The sequence below is a fragment of the Crocuta crocuta genome, unplaced genomic scaffold (assembly GCF_008692635.1).
Source record: "Crocuta crocuta isolate KB4526 unplaced genomic scaffold, BGI_CrCroc_1.0 scaffold36, whole genome shotgun sequence".
In the NCBI taxonomy this organism is placed as follows: Eukaryota; Metazoa; Chordata; class Mammalia; order Carnivora; family Hyaenidae; genus Crocuta; species Crocuta crocuta.
In genome coordinates, this window is record NW_027532203.1 from 15,328,148 (window position 1) to 15,347,224 (window position 19,077).

The 19,077-nt window shown below is 46.2% G+C and overlaps 1 protein-coding gene across 1 annotated transcript in view; it reads left to right on the top strand.

The window, feature by feature from the left end:
* Nucleotides 1–19,077, top strand: part of MYO5B (myosin VB) — a 307,312-nt gene that overhangs the window by 144,443 nt on the left and 143,792 nt on the right. Inside the window, exon 5 of the mRNA XM_077777644.1 lies at nucleotides 17,753–17,909. Within this exon, the coding sequence (XP_077633770.1) occupies nucleotides 17,753–17,909 (157 nt within the window). The remainder of the gene's footprint in view (nucleotides 1–17,752; nucleotides 17,910–19,077) is intronic.

The following is a 19,077-nucleotide window of genomic DNA, read 5'->3' on the forward strand; positions in this document are numbered from 1 at the left end:
GGTCATTTGGGCTGGTTGGAGAAGTGTTACATCTTTCATTTGAGACTCTCTTCTACTGACTTCTCTCCCTCCCTCCCTTCATGTAATTTGTTGTGAAACTACTTAAACCTGCCACTTATTAGCCTGGGAGTGGTAGTTGAAGTGGTTACATACTCAAATGATCACTTTGCCATCCCACGCTGCAGTGGCCACTCCCACATTCTTGAGGCACCAGCATGATGCAACAGTGCAGCGCATGGAAGCCTGAGCCCCATGCCTGGGTTCAGTCTCATGCCACTTCTCGTTGGCTGTGTGACTTAGGCAAGTCCCCTTGCTCGGTGCCTGTTTCCTCATCTGTAATGGGATGATCAGAAGGGGATCTTATTCCTAGGAATGTTCTGAGGATCCGGTGTTTGATACATGGAAAATGCCTGTATGCGGAAAGTGCTACTTGAGAATTAGGTATTCTAATTTTTTAACACATTCCATGATTGACCATATCTTTGAACAGTATCCTCACATCGATATTTTAAAGATCACAAATGCATTACACAGGTTTTTTACAATGAGTTTTATAGTATGGAAGGAATGAACAGTCTAAGAAATTAAGATCTTAACATCTTTGTGTAAGACATTAATTTTTTAGAGCAGTTTTAGCTTCACAGCAAAGTTGAGGGGATGGTAGAATGTTCCCGTGTGCCCCCTACCCCCACGTCTGCGCGTCCTCCTGTGTAACTGTATCCCCCACCAGAGTGGTAGGTTTGTTACACTGAATGAACCTACAGACCTGTCACAATCACCCCAAATGCATAGTTTACATTTGGGTTCATGCTTGATGACTGTACGTTCTGCGGGTTTGGACAAATATGTGATGACATGTACCCATCATTATGGTACCTGTCAGTCTCGCTGTCCTAAAAGTTCTCTGCGCTCTGCCTGTTCCTCCCTCCTTCCATCCTGCCCCCCCCCCCCAATCCCTCTCAACCACAGATCTTTTCGTGGTTTCCCAAGTTTTGTTTCTTCCAAGACGTCCTATGTTTGGAATCACACAGTATTGTAGCCTTTTCAGAGTGGCTGCTTTCATTGGTGATACGTTTAATGTTCCTCCATTTCTTTTCATGGCTTGCTAGCTCATTTGTTTTTAGAGCTGAAGAATACCATGTTGGTGTAGCATGGTTTATCCATTCCTCTTGCTGAAGGGCATCTTGGTTGTTCCCAAATCTTGGCGACTATGAATAAAGCTAATAAACACCTGGGTGAGGTTATTGTGTGGATTTGAGTTTTCAGCATCTTTTAAAAGAAGCAGAATAGACAATGGAGTATACTATGTGGGAGGAGTGTGAAGTTCTTTACAGCTTAAGGAAAGTAGAGTAAAAAGGCTGTAGGCATCCTCATGCAGAAGGGATTCTGTGATGAGGGAAGGCTGTCTGTGGGCAGCCCGCTGGAACTATTTGACGTCAGATGTAAGAAACCGAAACGAGAGAACTGCCTGAACAATCATACTGAAATCCCTGAATTGAATTCTCCACGAAGGGGTGGTTGGATTTTCAAAATTTCCCTAAGCAATTAAGATTTAAGGTTAATTGGCACTTCTAGGAATTGGGAAAGTCGAAGGAGTTCACTCATCAGGAGTATCAGAATTGAAACATTTGATACGCATTTGAAATAAGAGGAAGGGCTTTCAGCTTGTCTGATAAAACACCTTGGAGTTAGGGGACTTCTATTCTGGCTTGGCTGCTTTAAAAAGTCACCAAAGGTAACTTAATACAGAATAAAGTAATTGGAATTGTTCCTGAAGAGTAGGCTAGGTTTCCTCTTCATTACAGAACAGATCTTGATAGGCACTGAAAATCCCTTTTACTTCAAGCTTCACAAAGCTGTTTATAACCCAAGAAAAATGAAAATCTGTCCACACAAAACCCTGTACATGAGTATTTTTGCTCCTAATAGCCAAAAAGGGGCAATAACCCCAACATCTGTCAACTGAAAAATAAAAGTGGTAGATCGTGGTAGATCTATGCAATGAAATACTGCTGTTCCACCCTAAAAAGGAAAAAAAGTACTGTTATGTGTTACAACGTGGATAAACCTTAAAAATTGTATGTTACATGAAAGCAGCCAGTAAAAAAATCATGATTCTGTTTATATGCAAGTTCAGAATTTGGAAATCCATTAGAGACCAAGTAGATTAGTAAGTGTGTTGTGGGGAGGGGGATGGATGGACGGGCAACGGGGAGAGGCTGGTAGTGAGCCCAGGGCTGCCTTCTGAGATGATGAAAATGTTCTGACATGGATTTGAGTGATGGCCACACAACTCTGAATGTAGTAAACCCCATTGTACACTTGAAATGGGTGAATTGTGTGGTATTTGAGTTACATCTCAATAAAGCTGTTAATCCCTCCCCCCAGTAATAAAAGTGGTAGCAGATTTAGAGATGCTATTTTAGAGAAAGTGAACTGGAACTTTATTTCCTAGATGGTATCATTTGAGCTTAGGCTTGATAAAAATAAGGCTGTGACAGGTGGGGTGTAGGCAGGGAGGCAGGTGTGAATAATAGTGTTGTAAAGAGTGTAGTCCAGAAAGATGTGTGTTTTGGGGGTAAGCATTACCTGGAGGAGAATTCAGTACCACATGTGCTAACTAATATGTCTGCATATCTATTTTACTATATAAAAGAAGGTTTTTCCAAATCGGAAGCCAATCTTTTAAATTTAAGCTTCATTAAAATGAGGATTTAAAAAGAAAACATTTAGGTGTTAGGGGATATATAGGGATAGTCCTGTAGACACCCTGGATAGGTCCACTAGGTGCTTGGTGGCCTTGACAGTCTGACACTGCAGGGAAATGAAGCAGAAAGAGAATAGGATGAAAGGAAACATCTGGGCAGATGGAAACATCTGGCAGGTTGCACAGCCCTCTGGTCTTCCCGGGTTCTGGAGGCCCGGCCCACCTGACACCTCATTTTCAGCCCTTTCTCCATCCGTTCTCCACCAGCCAAGAAACCAAAACATGGCTCAGTAAAATGCACCAACCAGTTTTGGTTGCCTAGCAGCTTGATGAGGTTCGCTTCCCAGTTGGGCCTCGGAGCCTGTGAGTATTCTAGGAGACCAGGACTGGAGAGGACCCCCTATGCTCCAGGGGTGCATGTGACAAAATACAAGGAGGACTACAATCACGGCCCTTATGGCAGAGAGCACCTAGGAGGGTGTGGTGCTCATGGCACTGCCATTTGCCTTCAGTAGGTCGAACAGAGGGGGAGCCTTGTAACCTGCCCCAAGAATCCTGTGGGAGAAGAGCTAGTGCAGTGTGACTTTAGGGATCCTCAAGGAAGATAACGGGTAACTCCTAGAAAGCCAAGCTTCCCTCATTCTGGGCACACCTGCTTCTCTGGGAGAATACTTACCTTAAAATCTAAAGCAATGGATTTTGTTTGATAAGTGGCACTAAACACTAAAAAAAATATGACCTTTGGGGGTTTTACAATCGAGGAGGGACTTTAAGGGAAAGTCTGCAAAGGTTTTAAAGGTAAACAGAAAATACAAATTCTGGCCCTGGGAATATTTTAGGAATATTGGTATAATTACACTATCTAGAGCTTCAGAACCCGAAATCTTTTCAAAGGATTGGTCAATCATCTGCATTAAGACAGCCCCTCCCTCCTCAGGGAGTCATTGTTGAATTTTTTAGAAAAAGAGTTTGTTATGATTGGGATTGGTTTTTGCCCAGAGGACAAGGTGGTAATGTGATTAGGTTTGTACCCCCAAATTGCTGTACAAGGAAAGATGAGGAAAAAGCCTTAAGTTTTCGGTTCAGCTCTCTGGCCCCTGCCATGACTGCACTGCACAGTCCATTCCCATCTCTAAACTTGTAACTGTGGGTCAAGGTCAGTGTTACAGTTGGTAACGTTGATGTGGAACAAGGCCTTCTGGGGTCTTTGCCCGAGGTCTCAGCCAGACCTGATGTCTCCTCCTCCAGTCTGCGGCTGTTGGCCCTTGTAGGGATTTCCGCACAAACGGTGTCTTTTGTTTCAGGTGTGCTAGGTGTCACTTTCTTGTCAACCCTTCAGGGGAGCAACTTTACGTACATAGAGACTAGCTCAGTGTTTTACCCCATGTAGGTGTGCCGTAAAGAATTGCCATGGGACTGGTGGGCAGCCGAGTCCCTCTTGTCCTTTCCGTTCTCCTCCCCTTCGTGAGATGCTTGTAGGTGCTCGAGTAGGACTTAATTCCACTTCTCAGGTCCCTGTTGACTTATTACCCATGCTCAAGGGCATTTGGGCTATAACTTGTAGAAAGTACCCAGTGTCCTGTTCTCTGCTGGGCTTGGCAGTAGAAGGGAAAGGAACAACACCAGGCTCTGTGGAGGAATCTTGGCTTTGGATAAATCACATAAACTTTGTACTGGTTATTGTGTCTGCAAAGTAGGTGGGCTGTGAGGGTGGGGGGAGTGTTACCTGACCTGCCTCATGGTGCCAGTAGAATGCTAAATGGAAATTCCAGATGCGATCATATAGTAGACTAGAATTGATATTGATTACTGTAAATTTTGATGATGCCTGTTATTTAGATCTTCTATTTTATTGCTAACTCCTTGCTGCTTGTATCTGTGCTATATAAAAAGGTTTTTTATAGGGGGCAGGGATGCTCCTATTGATTAATAGGAATTGTCTGTTAAAACCAAGATCTTACTCTCTTGCCCAGCCCAAGTAATGAAGGATCCTGTGATCTCTCAAGGCTATTTTTGGCCTAAAAAGCTGCTATTGCAGAAGTTCAAGGCTTGATATCAGTAGGGTCTTCATTCACTGAAATGGTTTTATTCATTTACAAGATTAAAATCTCTAGGAGTAGGTGCAAGTGGGGAGGAAGTCTTGGCCGAATCAGCCTCAAATACTGTGAGGAGGGGGTTGGCCCATATAGACACATAGGTGAGATTTCCCAGATAGTGCAGATCCAGGACTTTATCAGAGGGCCTGTCTGTTGAGAGAAGGGGGGAGTAGCCCTCCAACTTTAGTTTTGCTGGAGATGATTCTGCGAGTCATCAAGTTTTCCTGACAGCCTAATGAACGGTTGATTGGCCTTTCATTATTCCTTTCCAGCCCATTAAAGCAAGTCTTTGTTTTGAGGACTTAGATGTGTTTCGAGACCTGATGGGTATAATTCATTTTTGTCTCCCAGTCCACAGACTTGGGGGACATAGTGCCAAAGAGACCCACCGTTGATAAATAACCAGAGCCACCATTCTGTGCACATTTGCTCTGAGTATGACAGTTCCTTGAATGACTTAAGCCACAGGGGTGGTTCTGTTTTCCCTTGGACTTCTTCATTTTGAAGCAGATGTTTTCCCCAAAGCAGCCCCTCCTGTGGCTGGGTACACAATGTGTTGGGTGGNGCTGGGCATCCAGGTGGAGCTCTGTGACTTGGGGCTTTCAACACACATGTGGTGTCCTTGCCTTGTTTCCTCCATGGAGAAAAAGAAAATGGTAGGAACACCTACTTACGCTGGTTTTTCAGCACTGGTTTCTTAGAAGATGGCCTTTGAACTGGTTTTGGAGAGACAGGATTTGAAAGTGAGGCTGAGTGAAGGTGATGGAGAAGGAAGAATTCTATGTTAAGAAAAGGCAACAGGAAGAAAGATGAAGAAAGCATGGGAGACATGGACAGTTCCATCTGACTGGAGCTGAGGTTTTGTGCCCCATGGCGCTGATGATGGCTTCCTGATGACTTGTCATCAGTGTTCGCTCTGCCTGGGTGGTGGTAGTTGAAGCTCATGGGGTCGAGCTGATTCCCCACTCTGCAGGATGTCTCACGTGTTCGTGCAGCTTGAAACCCTTCGTTTCCTAATCTCATACTTCCCACAACCCTAGATGTTCAAGTCTGTCCTGATAGTGTCCCCGGTGAGGCTCAAGAGTGCAGAGCATGGTGGGAATTCTGCCTCAGACCCAGCTGGGTGGCTGCTTCCTGTGGCGCCTGCCATGGAGCCAACTGAGGAAAACCTTTGGTCAAGTGATTCCGTTCCCCATGCCACATTCTCTCTTCCCTCTGCTTTCAGACCCTCCCCCTAGGGGCGTGTGAGTGAAGTAACTAAAAGCTGGAAGCAGGAAGGGGGACTTCATAGAAGCTAGAAAAGAGGATGGTGAGCTGGGATGGACAGACAATGTAAAAAGTGAAGAGTCTGTTCTTTTGTAACCTAGAGCCCGTGGTGGAAACGGTTAGTGTGTGTTGCTCGAGCTCCTAGCTGCTTTGGAGACTGCTCTGTCCATGCTGTAGGGTGTCAAAAAGAAAACCAACCCAAAACCCAACATTGAAGAGCAAATGCTGCCCTTTATTTTTCAATTCTGTGTTCTTAAAGAATCCTGAACAGACCCTCCTCACCTCGCTAGGAGCCCCCATTGAAGAGAAAAGGTTGGAAAGCTCTTATTGTTCAGACCTACTAGTAAGTAGAACGTGGACGTTGACCTAGCTAGCTGCCCAGTTTTGCCACCGATCTCTCCACTGACTTTTGCCTTTGAGAAAGGCATGAATCCTCTTTCCCGTATCAAATCCACTGTCCGGGAGCTGTTGGAGCCTTGATTCATCTGGGGAAGCCTCTGATCTGTCTGCTTTGTTATTTTTAAGGAAAGATAGAGAAATCAAGTCGCAAATACTTTGACCCGAGCTTCCCTTACTCCCTTAGCATGTCTTTGTCTTAGAAGCTTTGTAATTGAACTTAATTGTTGCTCAGGCTCTGGGTGCATTTTCAAATTCACACCTTCACAGTCCCCCTTCCTGTACCGGCCTCTGGGACTCTTGAGTTTAGTGGCTGGAATATTGAGTCATCAGTGAGATTCCAAATGCAGTTAGCTTCCTCATGTTTCAGGTCTGTCGATTTGTGCCTGGAATCCGTAGTCTAATTTTTTTAAGCTATGTGGGCAAAACTCTATGAAACTCGATGAGCATGCATTTTTGTAATCCAGTAAAGCCTGCAGCAAAATTAGTTTAAGATGATCGTGATAGTCATAATCAAGGTACGTAATTGAGGCGTAAATACTAAATAGCTGACCTGAATGACCATAGTTGACAGTACTTTCCCATAGCCAACCTGGATTCTGTTTTTGCCCACAGTATCTATCCATTCATCATGAACTGTTTATTAAACGATTGGATGCCAGACCCTGGTTTGTCTACAGTATGTCCCAGGGCCCTCGGTTCCCACCATCACCCAGTGTTGAGCACCTGTCCTCTTTCCTCACCCTGACCCAGTCCTGAATGTCTCACACTTGAAGGGCTGAAGAAACTGTTTCTAGACCAGGAGGCTGGGGTTGCTTATATCTAGGGGTGGGAGGGTATGAAGAGAACAGGTGATTTAGGGAGAATCTCTGAATGGAAGCATGTGGGGACCAGAAGCAGGGTTGGAGGGCTGGGTCAACAAACATGGCTTCTTTTGAGCCAACCCCTTACCATATGGAGCAGGCTCTACCAAGTAACCAGGGCAGGTTCAGCTTTAGGGCCAGGTGTTAGTATTTCATGGCCAAGGAAGAGAATCCTGAAATATCAAAACAGCAAAGGGATGGAGAAATCTAGTCTAGTGATACTCAGGGTGCCCAGACTAGTGTCACCCAGGAACTTATGAGAAGGTACATCTGAAAATTGTTGCATTTGCAAGGGACAGTGTTGGCCTACTGAGGGCAGTAGGATGCAAATTATGGGAGAGAATCCTTTAACTCCTGATAAGCTTCCATTTCAAGGCTTGGAAGTTCATATACCAGCTTTATGGCTAAAGCTGTTTTCTAGTGAAGAGAACCTAGCCCCATAGCTGGGGGGAGGGGGAAGGGGGATGGTTGGGGGGGGGTGTGGCTCTGAAACCTGCCCTCCATCTTCTCCAGCACAGATAGTGGTGTTTCTGATTGGCCTTTGGCAAATCCAGAGGGCCTAATGTAAGCATGGTCTCCTTAAAAATTGGTGTGATTAGTTCTGTGTGAAGACGCATGGTTTTGCAGTTGGACACAGAAAAAAAAAATATTTGAAAAGAGAAGTACTTAACCTTCTTCCACTTAACACACTTAAATGTATCAAATATAATGTATACAAATATAGAAGGAATGGATTATCTTGAAAGTTGCCAGAATATTTTAGGGAATTGTGATCTAGAAGGTACAGAGGGATTGTTTATTCATATATTCATGGAGATGTAACAGCTATCATTTTGTAGTGAGGAGTGTATTTGGTGGCTGCAACAACTATAATATGCTGTCAAAGCCACAGGGTTGATCTAATAAAGCTGAGGTTTTGTTTGCATGTTTTTGTTTTATTCTCAACTGAAGGAGATGTCAAAGTTGCTAGAATTTAGTAAAACTGAAGTTGTGGTTTTTATTCCATATGTTTGTGGGTCTCTGAATTCTATCCAGTGGGCCCCAGGCTCAGCAGCCCTGAAGTAGGAGATAGTGTGAAAGTGTTTCTTTTCCCCCAGCTTCTGGCATCAGCAGGCACCAGCATGTACTTTGTATTATGTCTGTCTGTGTTCCTAACATCCAAAGCGAACTATGTGTCGTCATTTTAACGGCAATGTAGCAATGTAAGTCTGGTTGAAGAAATTTTGATTTCTAGGTGATTGGCCATAAGGCACTTGCCAGAATACTGGAAATTAAACATAAAGGCTTCTATAGTCTGTTCCCAGAAAGAATTGGTTTAAGACTCTGTTAAGCTTCTTAAAGCTAATCTTTGTTTTAAATTCAGTGTTGTACCGTATTAGGCTAATGTTGATAGATGTTAAGTTACAGTGTATTTGAACTGCTAATACCTGAACATGTTTATATAGTGACCCATTTTTTAATCTGTTGAGTCTGTAGCAGTTATTCTTAACCTTAGCAGGACTAATGTGGCAGAAATGTGGAATTATAAAACAAAAATATCCAGGCCCCACCCCACAATTGGATTGTGATCTGCTGGGTTTGGCGTGGGATCCAGCTGAGGTCGGTTCGTGAGCTCTGCAGGAGCTTCTAATGTACATGCAGGGTTTGTGAACAAACGCTGACTGTTTGCAAAGCGCTGCCAAAGACCCCGACTTGCTTGTTGGGATCTAACTGTACTAAACTTGACATCTTCCCTGAACACTGCCTGCCGTTTCCTGCCTTTTGCACAGCCTGACATCTGGGCCTAGAGTGGGCTCTGGGAACAGATTGTCATGAAGGTCCTGGCTTGTTGAAGACGTTGACTGTGTCCTTCGGGCCACAGGGTGTCTCACACAAGGGTGCTGAGCAGGGCCTAGACACATTTGAATGTGTGTCTTAGAAATAGCTTTCCAGCAGCGATGAGAGGACCAGATCAAGTAGGTGGTAAAACTGGCACAGAAGACCACCTCTGGTGCTTGGGGGGATCTTGGAGAGAAGGGGTAGGAATAGGGTCTAGAGGAGAAAAACAATGGAGGCAGTACAGCCAACTTTGCCTGAAGGGATGGGTAAGGGGAAGAAATGAGTCCAGGGCTATTCCCAAGGTCCCTCATTGCCGTGCAGAGTGCCCAAACCGTCCATACAGGGAGCAGAGGAGGGAGCTGGGAGAGCTCCGTTTTTGGATGTGCAGGCTTCCGGAGTCCTGCGCAGCCTCCAGAACTACTTGTCCAGTGTCGAGGGGGTGGTGCGCTGGTGTTGGGCTCCCAGGATCAGTGTGGGTGGGGAGCTGTATCCAAGTGTGGACAACTTTGGGGTGGCAGGGCCACAAGGGAAGATGACCTCACCTTCGAAGCAGCCTGGAGAAAGGAGGTGCTGAAATGGACCTTCACGAATGCCCTAAATCTAAAAGATGAATGACTAAAGCAAGATCTATGAAAAACCATAGAGGACCTTGTATCTTGCTAGTAGCTTGGCACAGAGGCTGTGTGGTACCAAGAAAGGGCTTTAGCTTGGGGTATTCACAGGCACCTGGCCTCAGTTGCCAGCTGGACTAATGAAAAACCATGTAACTGAATTAATTAGAATATGTTCGTTCACTGAGAAAGTTTCCAGAACCAAATAAAAGAGTTGGAAAAGTGATACCTTCTTGGCACTGTAGGCTACAACCATGGGTGTATCATTGTTCACCCCACATAATGACAACGTTTAACCAAAACAAGCTTATAAAGTGTAAAATCACAGAAAACATTGGCTTCTGGCACCCCCTTCCCCTAACCCCCAGGCTTCTGAGTTCCAAAATGTTTATGACATTAGTAGTGGTTAATAGTGTATCACACAGCTCGACTCTAAGCTGGACCTGGAATCAGAGTGCAGGAGTAAGGGGAGGTCTTTGGGGATCGTCTTCCAGCCCCTTATGTTAAGAGCAAAGAAACGGTGCATTCCCATTTTCGCTGAGGGGCCCCTAACCAGTTTCAATCTCCCCCTGCACCTGCGTATCTGCCAGCGAGAGTTGGGCTTGGTTAAGCTCTCTGCGGTTCTTTCTGTGATGCTATCACATCTGAGAGGAGACAGCCTCTCTCGGGAACACCAAGTAAGTGGAAGGCTTGGATTCATTTTGCTGCTACCTGTATCGTGCTACACCTCAGAGGTTTATAAATAGAACTGAGCACTCTGAGGGCCGCTGTGAAACTGGAGTGGGAAAGCGATACTTGGATGTTAAATGTGCTAAGTACCTCTCCTACATTGTCGGAAGGCACAATTTCATCTTCCCAAGGAGACACTTAGAACTCTGACCAATAAATACAGACTGAGCAGTTTCTAATGAATATTTTTGATGGCCTTCCTGAAGGACTTGAGTTTGGGACTGTGCCTGAGCATGCATTCCCTTATCTGGAGGAGCGGGGAGGGTGTGGCAGCATAAGAAATCGGTGCCTGATGACAGAGGGGCTTGGGGGTCCCGACTGCCTCGCTCCCTGTAGGAACCCCTGACACGGGTGTGCTCCTGCCAGGTGCCTAGAGGTTCGTCCGCCTTCCCACGTGGAGGTTTGGCTCTCTTGTTGGACAGGGTCATAGGATCTTTTGCTTGGATCTTCTTGGGCCAGCCCCTTGTCACAGAAGAATGTTCTCCAGTGTCACCACCTCAGGAGGAAGCCTTTGACTGTGGACAGACAGTAATTGTGTGACTCTGTTTTGAATCCAAATCTGCATCTAATTTTCTGTATCCTTCTTGCCTAACTTAATCTCCATCCAAACTTCATGATCTCCCAACCCTTTCACCCCCAACATCCTTACTTGTCTCTCCCCACAGGAGTTCTGGTTCTGCCTCCCATGCGACTTTACCTGACTTCTTCACTCTGGAATTCTGATATCCTTTGCTTCAATATAGCTGTTTATGACCCAAAACATTGTGTTTTTTAATAGTTTATTGTCAAGTTGGTTTCCATATAACAGCCAGTGCTCGTTCCCACAAGTGCCCTCCTCCATGCCCATCACCCCCCTTCCTCTCTTCCCCACCCCCATCAGCATTCAGTTTGTTCTCGGCATTTAAGAGTCTCTCATGGTTTGCCTCCCTCCCTCTCCACAACTATTTCTTTGTATTGAAGTTTGTAGAGACCGTATTGTCACTTTAGTCAGCATTCCTCTTAATTTTCTTAGCCTCTTTCCCAATTAGGAACTCGGTACATGGTATGGACACAAATGTCATTACTGAACAAAAATCTTTAATTAAAAATACTTTGGATCCCTTTTCTCCAGCATAGTTTTTTTTTTTTTAAGTGTAGTAGATCTGTGTTTTGATGAGGATGTTGAATATATAATTAGAGACTCAACAGACAGGCAAGAAACAATAGATTGATGATCTCATTAGCGAACAGAATATATTCTACTGACACCCACATTTTTGGATGATTTGTCACTAGAGAAGCGATGGAAGGGCTTAATGATGTGTTCAGAGACAGGGTGTCCTTCCTGCCGTGCCTCAGCCAGGCCTTCCCTCCCTCCCATTCAGCGATAGCTCCGTGTCGGGGGCTTTAGCACCTGTTGTTCCCACTTCGTCTTCCTTTCTGAGGGAAAGCCTGATTTAGGCCAACAGTTGAAACTGACTGAGGCTTGGTAAACTTCACAACTCAAGGGGGCGCCAGTTGCTGGGCAAGACCTGTATGGTCGGCCTTGCTGGGGCTCTGATCTTCACACAGTCCAAGTGCTGGCCTGCCTGTCCGGCCCAGGGAATCTGAGCTCAGCCATCGTGGGACCTGAGGTCTGATGGGAGAGACCAGAGAGAGAGGCAGGTGAGCTGTCGGTAAGCTGTATAGTGACTGGTGTGGAGGAAGGGTGGTGTGGAAAGAGCTTCTGAAGATGTTCCGCCAGGTTTAAGCTGAAGAGGTCATAAGCCAACTCATGCTAAGGACTCCTGATTCACCTCTAATCTCTTACATTACGTCTGGATTTGTTCCTGGGTGGGGCGGCGCGGCTCACTGAGGGATGCTGTCTTACACCAGGAGTGTAATGGTAGTGACGTCCCCAAACAGCCCACTGGGAAATCATGCAGACAGAAGCCTACGTGGGAATTTGGGCTTGGTGTCTCGCTACCTGAGAGCTCTGGGCGTATTTCTGGGCTTTCCTAAACTTTACCTTTACCTTTTAAAATGGGAAGACTGGCACCCAAAAGTCTTATGAATCCTAAGCAAGAGGTACATGGCTAACAGTTTTGTGTACCATCTGAGTATGATGTAAATAAGTGGTAATTAATTGCACTGAAAAGCAGTACCACAAAGGCTGCCAGAGACCAAGTGGGTTTGAGTACCAGGCCTGATGAGTTGTAAGCTCAAATAAAATCAGTCTGAACTAGAAATGCCTCAGGCAGCTATAAAGTAGAAAAGGGGTGAAGAAGCCCTGTGTGCCTTGAACTTGGTGAACCAAGGGGAGGTGTGACCGAAATAGAGCTGGGCCTGGACCATAGCAGAGCTGGGCTTGCAGAGGGTACCATTTGAGGAACGAAAGCAGCAGAGAGAGGTGATCCAGTATCTGCATACAGAAGGTCACGGGAGGAGGATGTGCTAAGGGAGATAGGAGTGAATGTCAGAAGGCTGCCCCTTGTCCAGGCGCCTGGGTGGCTCAGTCAGTCAAGCATCCAACTTTGGCTCAGGTCATGATCTCATGGCTTGTGAGTTTGAGCCCTGTCTTGGGCAGGATTTCTTAAAAATGAAGTTCCCACCGTGTTTGGCTGATGAGTAGAGCTTCCCTTCAGTACAGCCACCTCAGGTGCCTTGAGGAGGAGGCATCTGCCTCCACTATCCTTCCCAGGGAGCCTCAGCCAAAAGGGGGTGGGGGGGGATGACCTTGCTCAGGAGCTCAAAGCCTTATGCCAGTTTGGTGGGAAATGGTTTCAGGAGGTGGTTTAACAATTGTCCTGGCTCTTGCGGATCCACTGTGAACTGGGGAGCAGCTGTGTCTGGTTGTCCGTGTTTTCCCTCATTGCTGGAGGATGCCTGCATGCCTTAGGATCCTGTGCTCTTGCCTGGGGCACAGGCCTTTGGGGGGGCTTTTCCTGTTGGGGGTAATGCATCCTTTCCTGAAGACAGCCTGGATCTGAATAGCAACCAAGTATGAAGGCCCTTAGCCATTGGTTTCTTTTTCTAAAGGGGATTCTGATGGGCTTAGGAGAAAAAGATTTATTAAAAAGCAAATTGACCCAAGTTGCCAGCTAAGTCCTGTTTATATCTGGGCTGAATGGATGGATTATGTTTTTGAAGGATATTGGGTAGAATTCCATGCTTACAAATACCTAATGCAAAACCAGCCCTGAATAACTGGGATTTGAAATAGAGCCCCTTTCCCCACCTGTACTTCCTGATAGGACTTTGGTGGTAAAATCCTCCAATGTCAGAGACAGGAGATCAGTCAGGGAGTCCCAAGTAACAACTTGTTCTCTAGAGGTGAAGAGATAGAGGCCCAGAGTAAAGAAATGACCCAAAGTCACACAGCAGGTAAAATAACCAGGCCTGTGGCCAAATCGTTAGACTGAAAGCCCAACGATCTGTGTGTAGTGTTGGTTTGCCACACCCATTAAGGGTGCTAGGGGCAGGCATGGTAGAAGTGTTCAGTTGCTCATCTAAGGGGTTTGGACTTGATTCAATAAGCCCTGAGAGCAGTTTGTTTGAGTGGGAAAAACCTGACGAGAGCTGTACTTGGGACATTTCTGGCAGGAGGTAGGGAGGGATCAGACACCTGGGTAGCCACTTCGAGGTGGTCACTTAGACAAGCAAGAGCATAGCTGCGGGTCATAGTTCTGAGAGGCTGGGCTGGGAAAACCAAGGGTCAACTAAGTGAACAACCTTGTCCAAAGGCAGCTGGCCAATCCATGCAGCTGAGGTTCAAGTTTGCTTTTAGTGCCTATATTCTGGTTTCCAGTTCTTACAGTTAGAAGAAAGGTAAATACGTAACAGAAGAGCACTGTTGTACATCTTCTCTAAGGCCAGTTCACGAGCAGTTACCAAACAGTGTGTGTGCACCCCGTGTGCACCCAGCCTGGTCACGGATTAGGGTTGGTAGTGGGCAGTATGTGCACGAGTGCTGTGGAGCTACATAAACCTTGTCCATTAAAAATATCTAAAAATTTTTTAATGTTTGAGGATCAGAAGCAGTCTCCAGGCTCTCAGCTGTCAGCACAGAGCCCGACGGTGGGGCTCAAACTGTGCGATCATGACCTGAGCCGATCAGATGCTTAACCGACTCAGCCACCCAGGTGCCCCTCAATTAAAAATATTTTAGAATGGGGGTGCCTGGGTGGCTGAGTCGGTTAAGTGTCCAACTCTTGGTTTTGGCTCAGGTCATGATCTCCCCTCATCAGGCTGTGTTGACAGTGCAGAGCCTGCTTGAGATTTTCTCTCCTCCTCACTCTCTGCCCTCTCCTCACATTCTCCCTCTTGTTCTCACTCTCAAAATAAACTTAATAGGAAACATTTTAGAATGGTCTGAGTTAGGGAGGTTGTTAATAGATACTTGTTAGTCTAAGGAGAGATGAATTTGGGGCACCTGGGTGGTTCAGTCAGTTAAGTGTCTGACTTCGGTTCAGGTCATGATCTCGCAGTTCAAGAGTTAGAGCCCTGCATCAGGCTCTCCGCTGACGGCGTGAGCCTGCTTGGGATTCCCTCCCTTTCCCCCAGTGTGTGTGTGTGTGTGTCCATCTCTCTCTCATTCACACACACAACACACACACACACACACAGAAAAAAGAAGATTGAACTTATGTGACTTTAGCCTACATGTCAACCTCAGATCTGGTATCCATCAAATTAGGCAACAGTTAGCACTACTGGCCATCATCCACACGTTGTCATGCCCCAGAGCCTTGAATGGAAAGATTTTTTTTTTTAACTTGGGGATATTCATTCATAGCCTGTTAATATCTTGGCCACGTACATACGTTTTCATTAGAGCATCAAAATCTGCCTCCTTATCCTGCTGGTTTTGTTTCCTTGCCTTGATTCCTTCTTTTGAGTTCCTAACACTTTGTTGACACATAAGCCAGCTCCCTGGTTTGAATTTCTGGTCACTTACCTGTAGAATAGCCTGCTAGCTCTTGAGACTTTCTGCCTCTTGCAGATGCTCTTTCCTAAGCCAGTGCATGGCTTCATAGTCCTTTGCCAGTGATGCACAGGGCGATCCCCATATTGACAACTGCGGATGAAGAGACATGTGTCACAGGCCTGTGCCGCCTTATTTGTGCCAACCGTCTCCAGTTGGCTGTGTGTGCTGCTGCCTCAGGGAGCCTGGCAGCTCTTGTGCCTGCCCTCACTGCTCACTGCTCTGGCTTCTTCTCTCTTGGCATCCGAATGTGGCTTCCAGAGAGCCTTGAGTTCTTTGGGCAGTTTTTACTTCTCCTTTGCATGTGACCCTCTGCTGAGGACTAAGACTCCGATGTATCTTGTGCTTATCGACTTACTTTAGGTCAGATATAGAGACTTTAGGCAAAACTCCAAGCCTGTGGGTGTGGCTCCTGCAATTAAGTTCTGCTTCTGGTCTGGCCATTACAGGTTGTTTTAAAGACGGCGTCAAGCTCGGGTCTGTTTCCAAGTGTTCATGGCTGAGGTCTGGAGGTCCCACTGCTAATACTCTTAATCGTCTGAAAGGCTTGTGCTTCTGAGCTGTTTTCTAGGTAGTTGTGAAGTATTGAGAAGAAAGGTAACACCTGTCATTATTGCCAGGGTCCTGTGGAGGTCCTATAAAACTAAGTGAACATGGAAAATACAAGCATCATCTATAGGCTTCTTTACATCTTTTAATGTAAAGAAATCTCAGGAACAAGGAGAGAAAAAGACACTCTAATGACCAGGGATATCCTAGAACTATAAAGAGATCTTGGAAAGCCACTTTTCTCTCCAAATATTAGGTGGGATTTACATATGTTGTTCAAGTAATTGCTTGTATAGACAATTTGGAATATCCATTTCCCCCCATCTTTACGGTGTCTACTAGCCAACGGCATTCTCTCGGATCCCTCCCCATTTGATAATGACAGCTTGTGTGAGCTGAGACCACATCGCTTTTTGCTGACCTTGAACAGTGGCTCTGGGTTAGGGTTTCTTCAGCCTGGCTACCACACCTGAGCCTGCCCAGCACCCCCACGCCTAGCCTGGGCCTCCATCTTTCTAGTCCTCCTCTGGTTGACATCAGTGTCCTCACGCTGCTCTCCCACTTCTTGGTTATTGGCCCAGATTAGATGCTGGACCAATATTCGTTCACCTCTGTTGGTAAGCCACAGTCAACTTGGCTTGATAATGAGCAAGATGGGGTGGGCAGCCTGCGGTGGCTTCTCTGTTCCTTCTGCTGTAGCCTGCTTTGCCTTGGCAGCCACAGGAGCTGGTGGTAGTAGTGGGCCAGTGCCAAGAGGCCTTTGTTTTAAACTGCCTTCTACATTCTAGGTTTTCCCATCTGGAAAGGGGAGGGATGGTTAATCCCTAGGAGTATATATTTTGTGCCATGCGCTCTACACTTGATCTTAGCTAAAAGGCCAAGAAGTGATGTGCCATGTGCTCTAGAGGGACTGGAGATGAAGAGCTAAGTGTCCTCCTGCCAGTGGAATTGTGAGCTGGATGTAGATGGTTGAGGGGTAACCCTTACAAGCAATTTGTTTGCCAAACTGGGGCCCACACATTGTTCCTCTCTGCTTGAACATCCATATTCCTTAGAGATCTGAGAGGCTGCCCTCTCCATTACTTGTCCCTCATTCTGCTATCTGTTTTCAAGGGATAAATATAGATGCATTTATATCTGATGGAGAGTATCTTCTTTCCACCTTCCATTTAGTCTTACCAAAATTCCTCTTATTGCAATTGATAGCTGTTTTATCCCATTTCTGATAAACGTGGAGCAAGATCAGTCTGGTGGTTAATAGCATGCCATTTATGATACATACACATGAATAAGAAATTCAAAACTGTATCTTCCGGCATGCTAAGCTCAAACACAGAAGACCCTTGTTGTTGAAAATCAGAATTTTTGCAGTGGCGCAAGATGGGCCTGTTACAGAATCAAAGTATGCCTGAAAAGGTGTATATGTAGACTCTCAGGATGTGTGTGTGTGTGTACACACATAGAGAACTGGTTTAGGGGGTGCTGCCTCCAGCGAGGACGTGAAAGCGTGACCAGCTGGCTACATCTCCCTTCTTGACGGCCTGTAGGAAGGGTATGTGCCATTTGTAAGCCCTTTGCTGAACTCTTCTTTCTCCTACTTGGGATCCTGTGCAAGCCTGTGAGGGAGGGCAGACTATTTTGGCAATGTTCCTCACAGTTGTCCTTAAAGGAAGGCAAGATTCTCTTGCTCAGGTTCAGGCCCTTGTCAGCAGAGCCTCCGGAAGGTGACAGAGCTTTGCCACAGCGAGCAACTGACCAGAGCCTTTTCCTTCCAGGGATGAGAAGAACCAGTCCATCATAGTCAGCGGGGAGTCTGGAGCTGGCAAGACCGTGTCAGCCAAGTACGCCATGCGCTATTTTGCCACCGTTGGTGGCTCAGCCAGTGACACCAACATTGAAGAGAAGGTCCTGGCGTCCAGTCCCATCATGGAGGTAAAGCCTTTCCAAATGTACTTGGCTTCTCTGGCTGGAATTCCTTTCTCTGCCAGCAAGACTGCTGGGTGTTCAGCCTTGTGGGGTTGCCTTGGAACAAGAAGCCTTGGAAGCAGCTCGTGTGGCCCACGTTCATGCCTTCTCCTCACCCGTTGTCTGCTCTTGAGGAAGAAACTCTGAAGGTGCCCCTAAGACCCCAGAATTGGGAGTACTCTAACCTGGTAGTGCCCTTCAGGTCCCCAGTATCGAGTGGAGTGTCCGCTAGTGAGTGTCCTTCCGTTCTCCCTCCCCTTCCGCCACTGGTCCTCCCCCCTCCTGCTGCCATGTGTCAGCAAATCTGCATTTCACCCAAACCATCCAGTGCTTTGAAGGGCTGATGGATCAGGAGGGCAGTTTGCATGGGGGTGGGAGGACTATGTAGAAGATTTCCTGTTTTCTCCTAGAAACATTTGGATGTTTTATTTGGGGGTAGGGGGAAAGGTTAGAGCCAAAAGCTAAGTGGTGACCCAGAATTTGTTGGTCTTGGTAAAGCAGTTACCTATGATGGCCTGAACTGGCCAGGGAAGGTTCTGTCTATATCTTGACTCCCCACCCCCAGCCTCCGAGCAGTCAATACAAGTACAGGGCCAGAGAGATTTCCTAAAACTTAGATCCTGCTGTAAAGCGTCATGTTTTAGGGTCACAACTCCTCTTCCTTTCCTCTCTTTCCTCCACAAAAACTTAATTCTGATAAAGTTGATCTAAATGGGCACACGGTCTCTGGGCCAGCTTTGATTTCCTGCCTCTGAAGTGGGGGCTCTTGATTACCATGTGACTTACAGTCTGGTTGGAATCAACCCCCTGCCAGTTTGGGGCAGCTCCTTTGTTTTAGGACAAAGAAATTCATTTGAGGCTGAAAGCTGCCAAAGTAGTATCAGATTTCTCTGCAGTGCCTTAAGCCCCATCGATTAAGACCCAAGTCACCAAGATGGTTGTCTCTCAGATTGTTTTGGAGCTGGAGGAAACAAGAACCTGCTTGGACCTTCCTTTCCAGATCCCCCCTCTCTTTCCTTCTTCCTTTTCCAAGTTCGGGAGTAAATTCTGAGTCTCAATTCATAGGAATTCGTTGATTTTGTAGACAGTCTCCTGACTACACGGTTGGACTATCTGTAGAACTTTCATTCTCTGT